The sequence below is a fragment of the Oncorhynchus masou genome, unplaced genomic scaffold, assembly GCF_036934945.1.
Source record: "Oncorhynchus masou masou isolate Uvic2021 unplaced genomic scaffold, UVic_Omas_1.1 unplaced_scaffold_1739, whole genome shotgun sequence".
NCBI lineage: Eukaryota > Metazoa > Chordata > Actinopteri > Salmoniformes > Salmonidae > Oncorhynchus > Oncorhynchus masou.
The window spans coordinates 36,163-55,412 of record NW_027007539.1 but is presented as its reverse complement, the minus strand read 5'-3'; the positions used below and the strand labels follow the sequence as shown (position 1 = coordinate 55,412).

The following is a 19,250-nucleotide window of genomic DNA, read 5'->3' as shown; positions in this document are numbered from 1 at the left end:
CCAGGTAACATTCAGATCACCTAACTTCCACCAACCAGGTAACATTTTAGATCACCTAACTTCCACCAACCAGGTAACATTCTAGATCACCTAACTTCCACCAACCAGGTAACATTAGATCACCTAACTTCCACCAACCAGGTAGAACTAACTTCCACCAACCAGGTAACATTCTAGATCACCTAACTTCCACCAACCAGGTAACATTAACATTCTAGATCACCTAACTTCCACCAACTAGGTAACATTCTAGATCACCTAACTTCCACCAACCAGGTAACATTCTACATCCCCAAACTTCCACCAACCAGGTAACATTCAGACCTTCCACCAACCAGGTAACATTCCAGATCCACCAACCAACCAGGTAACATTCTAGATCACCTAACTTCCACCAACCAGGTAACATTCTAGATCACCTAACTTCCACCAACCAGGTAACATTCTAGAGATCAACCAGGTAAATTTTAGATTAACTTCCACCAACCAGGTAACATTCTAGATCACCTAACTTCCACCAACCAGGTAACATTCCACCAACTAGGTAACATTCAGATCCCCTAACTTCCACCAACCAGGTAACATTCTAGATCACCTAACTTCCACCAACCAGGTAACATTCTAGAACACCTAACTTCCACCCAGGTAACATTCTAGATCACCTAACTTCCACCAACCAGGTAACATTCCAGATCACCTAACTTCCACCAACCAGGTAACATTCTAGATCACCTAACTTCCACCAACCAGGTAACATCCACCAACCAGGTAACTAGATCACCTAACTTCCACCAACCAGGTAACATTCAGATCACCTAACTTCCACCAACCAGGTAACATTCTAGATCACCTAATCAACCAGGTAACATTCTAGATCACCTAACTTCCACCAAGGTAACATTCTAGATCACCTAACTTCCACCAACCAGGTAACATTCTAGATCCCCTAACTTCCACCAACCAGGTAACATTCCAGATCACCTAACTTCCACCAACCAGGTAACATTCCACCTAACTTCCACCAACCAGGTAACATTCTAGAACACCCTAACTTCCACCAACCAGGTAACATTCAGATCACCTAACTTCCACCAACCAGGTAACATTCTAGATCACCTAACTCCACCAACCAGGTAACATCCTTCCACCAACCAGGTAACATTCTAGATCACCTAACTTCCACCAACCAGGTAACATTCTAGATCACCTAACTTCCACCAACCAGGTAACATTCCAGATCACTAACTTCCACCAACCAGGTAACATTCTAGATCCCCAGGTAACATTCCAGATCAACATTCACTATCCGGGGGTTTACCAACGGGCCCCTATACTAACTATTGGGGCGGCAGGGTAGCCTAGTGGTTAGAGCATTGGACTTGTAACCGGAAGGTTGCAAGTTCTAATCCCTGGCTTGACAAGATACAAATCTGTCGTTCTGCCCCTGAACAGGCCATCATTGAAAATAAGAATTTGTTCTTAACTGACTTGCCTGGTTAAATAAAGGTAAAATAACCTCCCAGCATGTATACATAGTACAGTAGACCTCCACAGTGAACTCTCTGTAGACCCAGGATCCAGGGTTAGGGTAACAAGGGCTGTGGGAATACAGTATTTGATATTATTGTTTTCACAGGCGCCTTTCTCAATCAAATGTAAAGCTCTTGTTACATCAGCAGATGTCACAAAGTGCTTATACAGAAACCCAGCCTAAAACCCCAAACAGAAAAGCAATGCAGATGTAAAAACACTGTATTTTCTTCGCATTCTCTCTCTCTCCAGCTCTCTCTCTCTCCATCTCTCTCTCTCTCCCATCTCTCTCTCTCTCCCCATCTCTCTCTCTCCTCTCTCTCTCTCCCCATCTCTCTCTCTCTCTCTCTCCCCATCTCTCTCTCTCTCCCCATCTCTCTCTCTCTCCCCATCTCTCCCTTTTTTCTCTCTCTCTCTCCATCTCTTCCTTTTTCTCTCCCCATCTCTCTCTCTCTCCATCTCTCCCTTTTTCCTCTCTCTCTCTCCATCTCTTCCTTTTTCTCTCTCTCCTTCTGTCTATCTATGTTCAGTGATTTAAGTTTCACCGAAGGCGTACTTGTGCCATTTATGGAAAGATGTGTTCTAATTAAATCCCTGAGTCTGTATTGACATGAGTCCCAGTTCCTGACCAGTATCTATGAATACTCTGTAATGAAAATCCCTGAGTCTGTATTGACATGAGTCCCAGTTCCTGACCAGTATCTAAGAATACTCTGTACTGAAAGGTACTGCATTCCACATGCCACCCTACTCCATTCCCTTTTACCTATATAGTGCACTACTTTTGACCTAGCCTTGTGGGCCCTGTGCACTATATAGGGAATAGGGCCCCATAGGGCTCTGATCTAAAGTAGAGCACTATATAGGGAATAGGGTTCTATAGGGCTCTGGTCTAAAGTAGTGTATTATATAGGGAATATGGTTCTATAGGGCTCTGGTCTAAAGTAGTGTATTATATAGGGAATATGGTTCTATAGGGCTCTGGTCTAAAGTAGTGCACTATATAGGGAATAGGGTGCTATAGAGCTCTGATCTAAAGTAGTGTACTATATAGGGAATATGGTGCCATAGGGCTCTGATCTAAAGTAGTGTACTATATAGGGAATAGGGTGCCATAGGGCTCTGGTCTAAAGTAGTGTACTATATAGGGAATAGGGTGCCATAGGGCTCTGGTCTAAAGTAGTGTACTATATAGGGAATAGGGTGCCATAGGGCTCTGGTCTATAGTAGTGCACTATATAGGGAATAGGGTGCCATAGGGCTCTGGTCTAAAGTAGTACACTATATAGGGAATAGGGTGCCATAGGGCTCTGGTCTAAAGTAGTGCACTATATAGGGAATATGGTGCCATTTAGGACGCAGCTGTCAGTCGTTCTAAAGGGGCTGTAATATTAAACCAGAGAACAAGGTTCCACAATGAGCCACTGTGTTTCGGCCCTGACAAAAACAGAGCCCGTTTGTGCTTGGTAGAATGTTCTGGATAGAATGGCGACATTGACGAGAGTCTGGGGTACGTTACACTAGGTCTCTTCTGTCATATAGGTATGAAACGTAAAAAATATTTGACTGCTTTAGCCTGTTTTTGTTCCTGTTTTATTATATTTACGGGTCCTGTGTTGCTCAGTTGGTAGACCACGGTGCTTGCAATGTCAGGGTTGTGGGTTCGATTCCTACTGGGGACCCCCCCCCCATAGGAAAATATATGCACACTGTACTGTAAGGGTCATTGGATGAAGCAGCCAGTAGCTCCTGTTTTAGTTATTCTCTGTGAGGTCACTAAATACCAGCTTGGTGTCAATTTACTCGACTCCTCTTTGCAGGGCAAGAGGAGTTTTACAAGGAAATGCCTGCTACCCGATGCTACATAAATCGTCATGGTTAGGGCCCTGATGGGGTCAAGAGGTCAGGTTTGAGGTTAGAGCCAGTCAGTAAATTCCGATGATAAAATGTTTTAGGCACCCGACACAGGAGGAACAGCACATTGCCAAATCAGTGCGTTTTTTAGCTGCTTCTACCGGCCCAGCGTGTTTCATGGGTTGGTAACTTAGTCTGGAAAGCTTCAGGGCCCTAGCAGGCCTCAGAACATAACAGATCCATCCTTCAGGGCCCTAGCAGGCCTCAGAACATAACAGATACATCCTTCAGGGCCCTAGCAGGCCTCAGAACATAACAGATACATCCTTCAGGGCCCTAGCAGGCCTCAGAACATAACCGATACATCCTTCAGGGCCCTAGCAGGCCTCAGAACATAACAGATACATCCTTCAGGGCCCTAGCAGGCCTCAGAACATAACAGATACATCCTTCAGGGCCCTAGCAGGCCTCAGAACATAACAGATACATCCTTCAGGGCCCTAGCAGGCCTCAGAACATAACAGATACATCCTTCAGGGCCCTAGCAGGCCTCAGAACATAACAGATACATCCTTCAGGGCCCTAGCAGGCCTCAGAACATAACAGATACATCCTTCAGGGCCCCAGCAGGCCTCAGAACATAACAGATACATCCTTTCAGAACATAACAGATACATCCTTCAGGGCCCTAGCAGGCCTCAGAACATAACAGATACATCCTTCAGGGCCCCAGCAGGCCTCAGAACATAACAGATACATCCTTTAGTAATGTTCCAGAACTCTACCCATAGTAATGCAATAACTTCGTCATACCACCCCAGTCTCTACACTCCAAAAGGGTTCTGCAGCTGTCCCCATAGGAGAACCCTTTTTTGGTTCCAGGTTGAAGCCAGATACATTTTCGTACCAGGTAGTCCCTACACTCCAAAAGGGTTCTGCAGCTGTCCCCATAGGAGAAACCTTTTTTGGTTCCAGCTATCGTGGTTTCCATGTAGAACCCTCTGTGTAAAAGGGTTCTACTAGGAACCCAAAAGGGTTCTACGTGGAACCCAAAAGGAGTTCTTCAAAGGGTTACCCTATTGGGACGGCTTAAGAACCCCTTTTTGTTCTAGATAGGACCTTTTTATCTAAAAGTGTAAGGACAGCCTGTCTCGGTAGCTACTTCCCACCTCAGCAGCCCCAGGTATATTTAGTCCTGTGACCTAGTCTGGTAGCACTGATGTGGCTCCCTGCCCAACACTCGCTGGCTGTAATATAGTGTATGAGTAGCAGATCAACAATGAGAGGCATGTGAACGTGTCCCTTTATACAGCCTCAGAGTCACACTGGCTGCCTCCCAAACGGTACACTAAAATGTGTGCACTATATATGGACAATAGGGTGAGATTTCGGAGGTACCATATCTACTGACATACTGGCTGGCTGGGGACAGGACAAGGTCTGCTGGTTGTTGGTGTTGTGGAAAACACTGGTCATCCCTGTCCACCCGGTGAGCCTCAGCCGGGTGTTCTAGAATGTCTTAGAGTTCTAGAGTGTTCCAGAGTTCGAGTATCTGTAACGGTTCTCGTCTGTCGAAGGAGAATCGGACCAAAATGCAGCGTGGTGGTTATTCATGTTCTTTAATGAAAAGGAACTCGACATGAAATAACTAACAATACAAAAACAACAAACGGACCGTGAAAACCTATACAGCTTATCTGGTGACAACAAACACAGAGACAGGAACAATCACCCACAAACACACAGTGAAACCCAGGCTACCTAAATATGGTTCCCAATCAGAGACAATGACTAACACCTGCCTCTGATTGAGAACCATATCAGGCGAGACATATAAATAGACAAACAAGACATCCAACATAGAATGCCCACTCAGATCACACCTTGACCAACCAAAACATAGAAACATACAAAGTAAACTATGGTCAGGGTGTGACAGTATCCTAGAGTTCTAGTGTTCTACTATCCTAGAGTTCTAGTGTTCTACTGTCGAAGAGTTCTATACTGTTCTAGAGTTCTAGAGTGTTCTTGAGTTCTATAGTGTTCTAGAGTTTTAGTGTTCTTGAGTGTCGAAGAGTTCTAGTGTTCTAGATTTCTATTGTGTTCTAGAGTGTTCTAGAGTTTTATAGTGTTCCAGAGAGAGTTCTAGAATGTCCTTGCCTCATTCAGATCATGAATGAGAAGGCTGATGGCCATGTTGCCCTGATGCTGATAGGAAGAACATCAGATCAGTGGAGTTTAAGACATGAGGTTAAATGTGGTTTATGACTGACCTTGTAAAACAACGCATTTCCCTGTACCTAACCAGTGTATGTGACAATAAAACATTATTATTGTTATAATTATTATCATTATTTTTATTACCTCAGCCGACCAACAGCTCTGTTAGATGAGATGTGGGGTTTAGACATGAGGTTAGACATGGTTTCATTCAGACAGCTCTGTTAGATGAGATGTGGGGTTTAGACATGGTTAGACATGGTTTCCGACCAACAGCTCTGTTAGATGAGATGTGGGGTTTAGACATGAGGTTAGACATGGTTTCATTCAGCCGACCAACAGCTCTGTTAGATGAGATGTGGGGTTTACACATGAGGTTAGACATGGTTTCATTCAGCCGACCAACAGCTCTGTTAGATGAGATGTGGGGTTTAGACATGAGGTTAGACATGGTTTCATTCAGCCGACCAACAGCTCTGTTAGATGAGATGTGGGGTTTAGACATGAGGTTAGACATGGTTTCATTCAGCCGACCAACAGCTCTGTTAGATGAGATGTGGGGTTTAGACATGAGGTTAGACATGGTATCATTCAGCTGACCAACAGCTCTGTTAGATGAGATCTATGTCAGGTAGGTAATTCTTGGTGTGTAGTCTAGTCCAGGTAGGTGTGTTGTCTAGCCAAGGTAGGTGTGTTGTCTAGCCCTGTTAGGTGTGTTTGTCTAGCCCTGTTAGGTGTGTTGTCTAGCCCAGGTAGGTGTGTTGTCTAGCCCAGGTAGGTGTGTTGTCTAGCCCTGTTAGGTGTGTTATCTAGCCCGGGTAGGTGTGTTTGTCTAGCCCTGTTAGGTGTGTTGTTGTGTGTGTAGTTGTCTATCCCAGTTATGTGTGTGTTGTTTTGTCATCTGCTGTGTGTTTGCCAGTCAGCTCATGTTGTCTGTAATCCAGGGCCCTATTTTTACACTATTTTTGACCCATTTCTTCTCTTCTGATGGATGAAAAAACGAAAGTTGAACTTAAAAACGGTCAGACAGACAGTTGAACTGAAGAACAGTCAGACAGAAAGCTCAATTGGAGAAGAGTCAGACAGACAGTTGAACTGAAGAAGTGTCAGACAGACAGCTGAACTGGAGAAGAGTCAAGCTGAACTGGAGAAGAGTCAAGCTGAACTGGAGAAGAGTCAGACAGACAGCTGAACTAGAGAAGAGTCAGACAGACAGCTGAACTAGAGAAGAGTCAGACAGACAGCTGAACTGGAGAAGAGTCAGACAGAACTGGAGAAGAGTCAGACAGACAGCTGAACTAGAGAAGAGTCAGACAGACAGCTGAACTAGAGAAGAGTCAGACAGACAGCTGAACTGGAGAAGAGTCAGACAGACAGCTGAGAAGAGTCAGACAGACAGCTGAACTCAGAGAAGAGTCAGACAGACAGCTGAACTAGAGAAGAGTCAGACAGACAGCTGAACTAGAGAAGAGTCAGACAGACAGCTGAACTGGAGAAGAGTCAGACAGACAGCTGAACTAGAGAAGAGTCAGACAGACAGCTGAACTAGAGAAGAGTCAGACAGACAGCTGAACTAGAGAAGAGTCAGACAGACAGCTGAACTAGAGAAGAGTCAGACAGACAGCTGAACTGGAGAAAGAAGAGTCAGACAGACAGCTGAACTAGAGAAGAGTCAGACAGACAGCTGAACTGGAGAAGAGTCAGACAGACAGCTGAACTGGAGAAGAGTCAGACAGACAGCTGAACTGGAGAAGAGTCAGACAGACAGCTGAACTGGAGAAGAGTCAGACAGACAGCTGAACTGGAGAAGAGTCAGACAGACAGCTGATCTGGAGAAGAGTCAGACAGACAGCTGAACTGGAGAAGGGGCAGACAGACAGCTGAACTAGAGAAGAGTCAGACAGACAGCTGAACTGGAGAAGAGTCAGACAGACAGCTGAACTAGAGAAGAGTCAGACAGACAGCTGAACTGGAGAAGAGTCAAGCTGGAGAAGTCATGTAGTATAAAGACTTCTATGGACTGGGGTGTTCATCTGGGTAAAGACGTATTTGAAAATAGAGAGGGTGCTGGCTTCTCCAAATGGACTTCACACTGATCTGTTTGTACAGAAACACATATAAAATCCCACTGGAGATTCTGATAGACTTCAACCGTCTATTTAGTTCACTAGTGGTGCTGATTTCAATACTGTGTTCTACACCACTGACATTAGAACCATGTCTGTGATCCAACACCATGACATTAGAACCATGTCTGTGTTCCAACACCATGACATTAGAACCATGTCTGTGTTCTACACCACTGACATTAGAACCATGTCTGTGTTCTACACCACTGACATTAGAACCATGTCTGTGATCCAACACCACTGACATTAGAACCATGTTTGTGATCCAACACCATGACATTAGAACCATGTCTGTGTTCCAACACCATGGCATTAGAACCATGTCCCTGTTTCCAACACCATGACATTAGAACCTTGTCTGTGATCCAACACCACTGACATTAGAACCATGTCTGTGTTCCAACACCATGACATTAGAACCATGTCTGTGTTCTACACCACTGATATTAGAACCATGTCTGTGTTCTACACCACTGACATTAGAACCATGTCTGTGATCCAACACCACTGACATTAGAACCATGTCTGTGTTCCAACACCACTGACATTAGAACCATGTCTGTGTTCCAACACCATGGCATTAGAACCATGTCTCTGTTTCCAACACCATGACATTAGAACCATGTCTGTGATCCAACACCACTGACATTAGAACCATGTCTGTGTTCCAACACCATGACATTAGAACCATGTCTGTGTTCTACACCACTGATATTAGAACTATGTCTGTGTTCCAACACCATGACATTAGAACCATGTCTGTGATCCAACACCATGACATTAGAACCATGTCTGTGTTCTACACCACTGACATTAGAACCATGTCTGTGTTCTACACCACTGACATTAGAACCATGTCTGTGTTCTACACCACTGACATTAGAACCATGTCTGTGTTCTACACCACTGACATTAGAACCATGTCTGTGTTCTACACCACTGACATTAGAACCATGTCTGTGTTCTACACCACTGACATTAGAACCATGTCTGTGTTCTACACCACTGATATTAGAACCATGTCTGTGATCCAACACCATGGCATTAGAACCATGTCCCTGTTTCCAACACCATGACATTAGAACCATGTCTGTGATCCAACACCACTGACATTAGAACCATGTCTGTGTTCCAACACCATGACATTAGAACCATGTCTGTGATCCAACACCATGACATTAGAACCATGTCTGTGTTCTACACCACTGACATTAGAACCATGTCTGTGTTCTACACCACTGATATTAGAACCATGTCTGTGTTCCAACACCACTGACATTAGAACCATGTCTGTGTTCCAACACCACTGACATTAGAACCATGTCTGTGTTCCAACACCATGACATTAGAACCATGCCTTGCTCCTATCTGTTTCTAGTTCCTGTTTTCTCATTTTCCTGGTTTTGACCTCTGCCTGCCCAGACCCTGAGCCGACCCTTGACCTGTCGTTTTGTCTGCCCCTTGTTCTAGTAATACACTTTTGTTACTGAGACACTGTCTGGTTCTTCCCTGAAAGGTTAATGTCTTAGGCATCACAGTACCCCATAAAGGGATACGTACTTTAAACCCACAATCGACTCTGACACAGCCGTGGCACGACAGCCAAAAATACATTTTAATTTTACCAGGCAAGTCAGTTAAGAACAAATTCTTATTTTCAATGACGGCCTAGTGGATTAACTGCCTGTTCAGGGGCAGAACGACAGATTTGCACCTTGTCGGCTCGGGGGTTTGAACTTGCAACCTTCCGGTTACTAGTCCAACGCTCTAACCACTAGGCTACCCTGCAGCCCCGTGCACTGCTATCAATCCAAAGAGAATAAACCTATAAAACCAACCCTCTCTCCACCCATACACACATTTAGTTTTTATTTCAGGGTCGTTGCTCCATCACCTCAGCTGTTTTACGCGTAGGCCTATATCATTAATATCAAGAATATAAAAAGTAGCATAAATAGCTCATATAGAAATACATAATACACTTCTCTCTTAGAATAAGTGCTTCCATAAGCCAGTTATTGTGTTGGTTTTTAATCAGTTTATCCCATTGGTTAAAACCAGCGCCAGTCACACACTAATAGAGACAAAAAGCACCAATCCAATAATATGTGCTTTACATTTTAAATTTTGAGATGAACTTTTTAAATGTAAAATGATAATGACACCAGTTATTTTAAGATGGTATATTTCATTCTAAAATCTTTTAGCTCAACATCTATTCATATTTATTATGTTTACCTTAATTTATAATTGTTCCCGATTAACATATTTCAAGTCATAACACCTCTACAATTAGGCCATAATATATTAAACTAAACAAACGAACCTGTGTACTACCTGTGTAATCTTCTAATTAAATAAATAAACAATAAAACATTAAAAGGTCAGTCTTACCCATCTTCGGAGAAGACTGACTTCGCATAAGTCCATATAGTTCAAAGCTCCATAGTAAATAAATAGAAAAAAGATAAATAGAAAAAAGATAAATCCATCATACCCATTCTGCATTACCATAAATCCAACCTTATTGTAAGGTTCCATACTGCAGGAATTTAAAAATGTATAAAAAAATATATATATAAAAAAAATAAAACATTTGAAATAAAATTGAGTCCATAATGTTAAAAATGTTTTTTTTTTTTTTTTTTTTTTTTTTTTTTTTAAACAAATGATTACATAAATGTACTGTGTAATGTGGAGCAAATGTGTATCGGTCAGGAGGTAGCGAGTGTAACCAATGTGATGTGATGTGAAATGGCTCGCTAGTTAGCGGGGTGCGCTAACAGCGTTTCATTCGGGTGAAGTCACTTGCCTTGAAGTAGTTGTTTCCCCTTGCTCTGCAAGTTGAGTGATGGGTAACGATGCTTCAAGGGTGGCTGTTGTCACAATGTCTGCAGAGGGTCCCTGTTTCAAGCCCAGGTAGGGGCAAGGAGAGGGATGGAAGCTATACTGTTAAACTATCACTCACAGCCACGTTGGAGTCCTTGAACATTTGGTTGTTTACTTTATCGACCACGAGACAAACATTCTGCTTCTCTGATCAGAGCCTTTTGAAAGCAGGGAACATGGCATGTTGTCTCTCCACTATTTCATGGGGAAATTGTTCATTAATAGAGAATGGGGTACTCTTCGGATCCTTACACTGTCGTAACAAGGCAAACTTAATTTTGTAGTGAGTTCGATCAGACAAGGGTCTTCCATCCCCTCTGCCACCGAAACGGTGAGCCCTTTGAAAATCGATTGTATCCATCTGTTCGTCCGTCATCTTGATATTACGTTTCATGACTTTTTCCTCCCGTTGACTGATCGTTTTCCTTTTTCATCCTCCTTTATTAGGCCTCACTCCCCCTATCTGAGATACCTACTGCAGCCCTCATCCTCCACATACAACACCTGTTCACTCCCCCTATCTGAGATACCTACTGCAGCCCTCATCCTCCACATACAACACCTGTTCACTCCTCCCTATCTGAGATACCTACTGCAGCCCTCATCCTCCACATACAACACCTGTTCACTCCCCCTATCTGAGATACCTACTGCAGCCCTCATCCTCCACATACAACACCCCTTCACTCCCCCTTATCTGAGATACCTACTGCAGCCCTCATCCTCCACATACAACACCTGTTCACTCCCCCTATCTATCTGAGATACCTATCTGAGCAGCCCTCATCCTCCACATACAACACCCTTCACTCCTCCCTATCTGAGATACCTACTGCAGCCCTCATCCTCCACATACAACAACACCCTGTCATCACTACAACACCCCTTATCTGAGATACCTACTGCAGCCCTCATCCTCCACATACAACACCCCTTCACTCCTCCCTATCTGAGATACCTACTGCAGCCCTCATCCTCCACATACAACACCCCTTCACTCCCCCTTATCTGAGATACCTACTGCAGCCCTCATCCTCCACATACAGCACCCGTTCACTCCCCTCTATCTGAGATATCTACTGCAGCCCTCATCCTCCACATACAACACCCGTTCACTCCCCCTATCTGAGATACCTACTGCAGCCCTCATCCTCCACATACAACACCCGTTTCCCCCTATCTGAGATACTCCCCCCTATCTGAGAGCCCTCATCCTCCACATACCTGTTCACTCCCCCTATCTGCAGCCCTCATCCTCCACATACAACACCTGTTCACTCCCCCTATCTGAGATACCTACTGCAGCCCTCATCCTCCACATACAACACCTGTTCACTCCCCCCTATCTGAGATACCTACTGCAGCCCTCATCCTCCACATACAACACCCCTTCACTCCTCCCTATCTGAGATACCTACTGCAGCCCTCATCCTCCACACAACACCTGTTCACTCCCCCCTGTCTGAGATACCTACTGCAGCCCTCATCCTCCACATACAACACCTGTTCACTCCTCCCTATCTGAGATACCTACTGCAGCCCTCATCCTCCACATACAACACCTGTTCACTCCCCCCTATCTGAGATACCTACTGCAGCCCTCATCCTCCACATACAACACCTGTTCACTCCCCCTATCTGAGATACCTACTGCAGCCCTCATCCTCCACATACAACACCTGTTCACTCCCCCCTATCTGAGATATCTACTGCAGCCCTCATCCTCCACATACAACACCCCTTCACTCCTCCCTATCTGAGATACCTACTGCAGCCCTCATCCTCCACATACAACACCTGTTCACTCCCCCTTATCTGAGATACCTACTGCAGCCCTCATCCTCCACATACAACACCCCTTCACTCCTCCCTATCTGAGATACCTACTGCAGCCCTCATCCTCCACATACAACACCCCTTCACTCCTCCCTATCTGAGATACCTACTGCAGCCCTCATCCTCCACATACAACACCCCTTCACTCCCCCTATCTGAGATATCTACTGCAGCCCTCATCCTCCACATACAACACCCCTTCACTCCTCCCTATCTGAGATACCTACTGCAGCCCTCATCCTCCACATACAACACCCTTCACTCCTCCCTATCTGAGATACCTACTGCAGCCCTCATCCTCCACATACAACACCTGTTCACTCCCCCCTATCTGAGATACCTACTGCAGCCCTATCATCCTCCACATACAACACCCCTTCACTCCCCCCTATCTGAGATACCTACTGCAGCCCTCATCCTCCACATACAACACCTGTTCACTCCCCCCTATCTGAGATATCTACTGCAGCCCTCATCCTCCACATACAACACCCCTTCACTCCTCCCTATCTGAGATACCTACTGCAGCCCTCATCCTCCACATACAACACCTGTTCACTCCCCCCTATCTGAGATACCTACTGCAGCCCTCATCCTCCACATACAACAGCCCCCCTTCACTCCTCCCTATCTGAGATACCTACTGCAGCCCTCATCCTCCACATACAACACTCCTCCCCCTTCACTCCTCCCTATCTGAGATACCTACTGCAGCCCTCATCCTCCACATACAACACCCCTTCACTCCCCCTATCTGAGATACCTACTGCAGCCCTCATCCTCCACATACAACACCCCTTCACTCCCCCCTCCCTATCTGAGATACCTACTGCAGCCCTCATCCTCCACATACAACACCTGTTCACTCCTCCCTATCTGAGATACCTACTGCAGCCCTCATCCTCCACATACAACACCCCTTCACTCCTCCCTATCTGAGATACCTACTGCAGCCCTCATCCTCCACATACAACATCCCCCTTCACTCCTCCCTATCTGAGATACCTACTGCAGCCCTCATCCTCCACATACAACACCCCTTCACTCCTCCCTATCTGAGATACCTACTGCAGCCCTCATCCTCCACATACAACACCTGTTCACTCCTCCCTATCTGAGATACCTACTGCAGCCCTCATCCTCCACATACAACACCCCTTCACTCCTCCCCTATCTGAGATACCTACTGCAGCCCTCATCCTCCACATACAACACCCCTTCACTCCTCCCTATCTGAGATACCTACTGCAGCCCTCATCCTCCACATACAACACCCCTTCACTCCTCCATATCTGAGATACCTACTGCAGCCCTCATCCTCCACATACAACACCTGTTCACTCCTCCCTATCTGAGATACCTACTGCAGCCCTCATCCTCCACATACAACACCCCTTCACTCCTCCCTATCTGAGATACCTACTGCAGCCCTCATCCTCCACATATCAACACCCCATCCTCACTCACTCCTCCCTATCTGAGATACCTACTGCAGCCCTCATCCTCCAACATACAACACCATCCTTCACTCCCCCTATCTGAGATACCTACTGCAGCCCTCATCCTCCACATACAACACCCCTTCACTCCTCCCTATCTGAGATACCTACTGCAGCCCTCATCCTCCACACAACACCCTGAGTTCACTCCATCCCCTATCTGAGATACCTACTGCAGCCCTCATCCTCCACATACAACACCTGTTCACTCCCCCTATCTGAGATACCTACTGCAGCCCTCATCCTCCACATACAACACCTGTTCACTCCTCCCTATCTGAGATACCTACTGCAGCCCTCATCCTCCACATACAACACCTGTTCACTCCCCCTATCTGAGATACCTACTGCAGCCCTCATCCTCCACATACAACACCTCCCTTCTGAGATACCTACCCCCATACAACACCCTTCACTCCCTCCCTATCTGAGATACCTACTGCAGCCCTCATCCTCCACATACAACACCTGTTCACTCCCCCTATCTGAGCCCTCATCCTCCACATACAACACCCTTACCTACTGCAGCCCTCATCCTCCACATACAACACCCCTTCACTCCTCCCTATCTGAGATACCTACTGCAGCCCTCATCCTCCACATACAACACCCCTTCACTCCTCCCTATCTGAGATACCTACTGCAGCCCTCATCCTCCACATACAACACCCCTTCACTCCTCCCTATCTGAGATACCTATTGCAGCCCTCATCCTCCACATACAACACCCCTTCACTCCTCCCTATCTGAGATACCTACTGCAGCCCTCATCCTCCACATACAACACCCCTTCACTCCTCCCTATCTGAGATACCTACTGCAGCCCTCATCCTCCACATACAACACCTGTTCACTCCCCCTATCTGAGATACCTACTGCAGCCCTCATCCTCCACATACAACACCTGTTCACTCCCCCTATCTGAGATACCTACTGCAGCCCTCATCCTCCACATACAACACCTGTTCACTCCCCCTATCTGAGATACCTACTGCAGCCCTCATCCTCCACATACAACACCTGTTCACTCCTCCCTATCTGAGATACCTACTGCAGCCCTCATCCTCCACATACAACACCCCTTCACTCCCCCTATCTGAGATATCTACTGCAGCCCTCATCCTCCACATACAACACCTGCAGTTCACTCCCCCTATCTGAGATACCTACTGCAGCCCTCATCCTCCACATACAACACCTGTTCACTCCCCCTATCTGAGATATCTACTGCAGATACCTACTGCAGCCCTCATCCCCTCATTCTCCCATCATACAACACCCCTTCACCTGTTCCTCCCTATCTGAGATACCTACTGCAGCCCTCATCCTCCACATACAACACCCATTCTGCCAGTCACATTCTGTTAAAGGTCCCCAAAGCACAGACATCCCTGGGCCGCTCCTCTTTTCAGTTCGCTGCATCTAGCGACTGGAACGAGCTGCAACAAACACTCAACCTGGACAGTTTTATCTCCATCTCTTAATTCAAAGATCATCAATCATGGACACTCTTACAGACAGTTCTGGCTGCTTTGCCTGATGTATTGTTGTCTCTACCTTCTTGCCCTTTGTCCTGTTGTCTTTGTCCAATAATGTTCGTACCATGTTTTGTGCTGCTACCAGGTTGTGTTGCTACTATGTTGTTGTTGTCATGTGTTGCTGCCATGCTATGTTGTTGCCTTAGGTCTCTCTTTATGTCGTGAGGTGGTGTCTCTCTTGTCGTGACGTGTGTTTCGACGTCCCAAGGATCCCAGATAGCAAGGACCATACATAAAATGGGCCGCCATCTTTATGAACATTCACTACTATCCAATAGGGTAAAGCGTTAAGGTATTAGAGGTGAGGCAAACGTTAGAATCATAACGGGTAGGTTTGGCCCTCTGTACACCTCCCTCTCCTTCCCCTTCACCCTCCAGGAGGTCTGTCTGAGAGAAGGGACAGGTGGTGCGTGTCAGGCCCAGGCTGGGGAGAGAGAAAAGGGGGCAGAGAGCGCTCTGGGGGGGTAGCTGCCTGGGATTCCAGCTATGTCTCCATTAGTTCCCGGGTAGTACACATCGCCTCCAAATATAGACCAATTAACGTCACTCCGTAAAACACACCCACCATACACACGGGATCTCACGCACGCGGTCACGAGGACACGCGGTAACGCGGACCATTAAGACACGCGGTCGAACCCGCACGCAAGCGGCAGCACACAAAACACACACAGTGTTTAGGCCGTGCTGTTATGTGTGAACCACTCGTAAAAGGTCACAGTCCTCTTCCCAGTGACCCTCATCTGAACCACACACGCACACACAGACAAGACAGAAACTGGGTGATAATCTGTTATGTGTTTGAAATGTCAATTACAAACGATCAGGGCTTTGAAAAGGACCTTTTCTTCTGGGAGTATTTTGTTTTGTTTGTAACATATCCACACAGATGGGACAAATATATATATATTTTTTTGAACATTTCTGCTACATATAGAGTGGGGCAAAAAAGTATTTAGTCAGCCAACAATTGTGCAAGTTCTCCGACTTAAAAAGATGAGAGAGGCTTGTAATTTTCATCATAGGTACACTTCGACTATGACAGACAAAATTAGAAAAAAAATCAGAAAATCACATTGTAGGATTTTTAATGAATTTATTAGTAAATTATGGTGGAAAATAAGTATTTGTTCACCGACAAACAAGCAAGATTTCTGGCTCTCACAGATCTGTAACTTCTTCTTTAAGAGGCTCGTCTGTCTTCCACTCGTTACCTGTATTAATGGCACCTGTTTGAACTTGTTATCAGTATAAAAGACACCTGTCCACAACCTCAAACAGTCACACTCCAAACTCCACAATGGCCAAGACCAAAGAGCTGTCAAAGGACACCAGAAACAAAATTGTAGACCTGCACCAGGCTGGGAAGACTGAATCTGCAATAGGTAAGCAGCTTGGTGTGAAGAAATCAACTGTGGAAGCAATTGTCAAGAAATGGAAGACATACAAGACCACTGATAATCTCCCTTGATCTGGGGCTCCACGCAAGATCTCACCCCGTGGGGTCAAAATGATCACAAGAACGCTGAGCAAAAATCCCAGAACCACATGGGGGGACCTAGTGAATGACCTGCAGAGAGCTGGGAGCAAAGTAACAAAGCCTACCATCAGTAACACACTACGCCGCCAGAGACTCAAATCCTGTTCTAATTTCAGTGGTGTTAGAACACAGACCTGGTTCTATTGTCAGTGGTGTTAGAACACAGACATGGTTCTAATTTCTAATTTCTAATTTCAGTGGTGTTAGAACACAGACCTGGTTCTATTGTCAGTGGTGTTAGAACACAGACCTGGTTATATTGTCAGTGGTGTTAGAACACAGACATGGTTCTAATTTCAGTGGTGTTAGAACACAGACATGGTTCTAATGTCAGTGGTGTTAGAACACAGACATGGTTCTAATGTCAGTGGTGTTGGAACACAGACATGGTTCTAATGTCAGTGGTGTTAGAACACAGACATGGTTCGAATGTCAGTGGTGTTAGAACACAGACATGGTTCTAATTTCAGTGGTGTTAGAACACAGACATGGTTCTAATGCCCCCCCTCAAAAAGAGTGTAACAATGGGAACTCTCAGTAATCAATGTGTGATAGAACCCTAAGCACAGGAGTGGACTATAATGAACATGGAGGCTTTCTGTACATTGTAATCGTTTATTTTATATTCCATTGTTTTCTGAGCTTGTAATTGCACATGGTTGTGTAAACATCAGAACGGGCATTGAATGATAAACAGAACTTAACCCGGACCCATTTGTTGTTTTTTTTACAATTTAATCCACATCCTCACTTTATGTCAGTATTATACAATTGTTACTGGCTCAGCCTGTCCACGGTTTGCATCACACACCCCAGGAGTCCTCCATCCTGTGAGACACCTGAAACACAGAGGGAGGTTGGTGAACGGTCATGGCCATTTTGCTGTTCTCAGTTTACCCCAGAGGACTGAGGATCTGGCAGGGATTCTCTCTCTCTCTCTCTGTCTCTCTCTCTCTCTCTCTCTCTCTCTCTCTCTCTCTGTCTCTCTCTCTCTCTCTCTCTCTCTCTCTCTCTCTCTATCTCTCTCTCTCTCTCTTTCTCTCTCTCTCTCTCTCTCTCTCTCTCTCTCTCTCTGTCTCTCTCTCTCTCTCTCTCTCTCTCTCTCTCTCTCTCTCTCTCTCTCTCTCTCTCTCTCTCTCTCTCTCTCTCTCTCTCTGTCTCTCTATACAGTCAAGACAGTTCTAACTGTCCCTGTGTACATCAATGATTGGGTCAAACCACACATGATTGTCCACACTTTGTCCTGACATCCTCTACTCTACTTCAGCTAGATGGTGTTGACCTATCATGAATGGATGAAACTGGGGTCGATTTGCATGTTTGAGAGAGAGAGACTGAAAAGAGAGGGAGAGAGAGAGGGGGGAGAATCATCTCTCAGTTTTCTAAGCTTGTGTGAGTTTTTTTTTTTTTTCACTGGTATAGACAGGCCTACCTTTACAGTAGGATAGTTAAATTAATGTGTAGGACTGCATTGCATTTTTCTCTGGACAAACCTCAGTGAGGCTGAATTGTTGTCATCTGACTTCTGACACACGTGGACACAAGAGGTGGAGTTGGTGAATAGACACCTTGTCTGTCTGGCATGGCTCTATGTATAGTATAATTTCTATTAACTTGACAAGACATACAATGACATTCAAAACGCCACTCTCCACGGAGAGGAAGACCTCTGTCTGACCACGGTTCCACTGCTGTGGCTCGTCATATTCGCCGGGTGTTCATCTGGGTCAACGAAGGAAAATTTGTTTAAAAAATTGGGGAACTTACAATACTGCTTCTCACATTTGGTTCCTCTTGGATAGGACAGAAAATTACTCTGCTAAACGCAGAAGTTTCAAAAGTGAGGAAGGAATTAATTTCACTAGCTACAGATGTTACACGCTGACTTAACAATCTCTCTACTTTGAAAGCAAGCTAACTAATTAAATAACATATAATAATGTTTTCTCTTTACAACTTCACCTGAAACATACTATGTACGTTTCTGATGTTACTTTGCAGCATTTTGTATCATATTGTCCAGCAAGTCTATACAAGTGTAACTTTAGACCGTCCCCTCGCCGGTCGCGAACCAGGGACCCTCTGCACACATCAACAACAGTCACCCACGAAGCATCGTTACCCATCGCTCCACAAAAGCCACGGCCCTCGCAGAGTAAAGGGGAACCACTACTTCAAGGTCTCAGAGCAAGTGACGTCACCGATTGAAACGCTA

At 45.4% G+C, this 19,250-nt stretch overlaps 1 protein-coding gene across 6 annotated transcripts in view; it reads left to right on the top strand.

Annotated features, from left to right (window-relative positions):
* LOC135532134 (junctophilin-1-like) overlaps nucleotides 1–19,250 on the top strand; it is a 95,503-nt gene that overhangs the window by 59,027 nt on the left and 17,226 nt on the right. The window contains exon 5 of one of the 6 annotated variants that reach the window (XM_064959761.1): nucleotides 16,745–16,799. The exons of the other annotated variants lie outside the window; for them this stretch is intronic. Coding sequence (XP_064815833.1) covers nucleotides 16,745–16,749 — 5 coding nt within the window. The 3' untranslated portion in view covers nucleotides 16,750–16,799. Of the gene's footprint in view, nucleotides 1–16,744; nucleotides 16,800–19,250 lie in introns of those variants that run through there. 6 annotated transcript variants of the gene reach the window in all.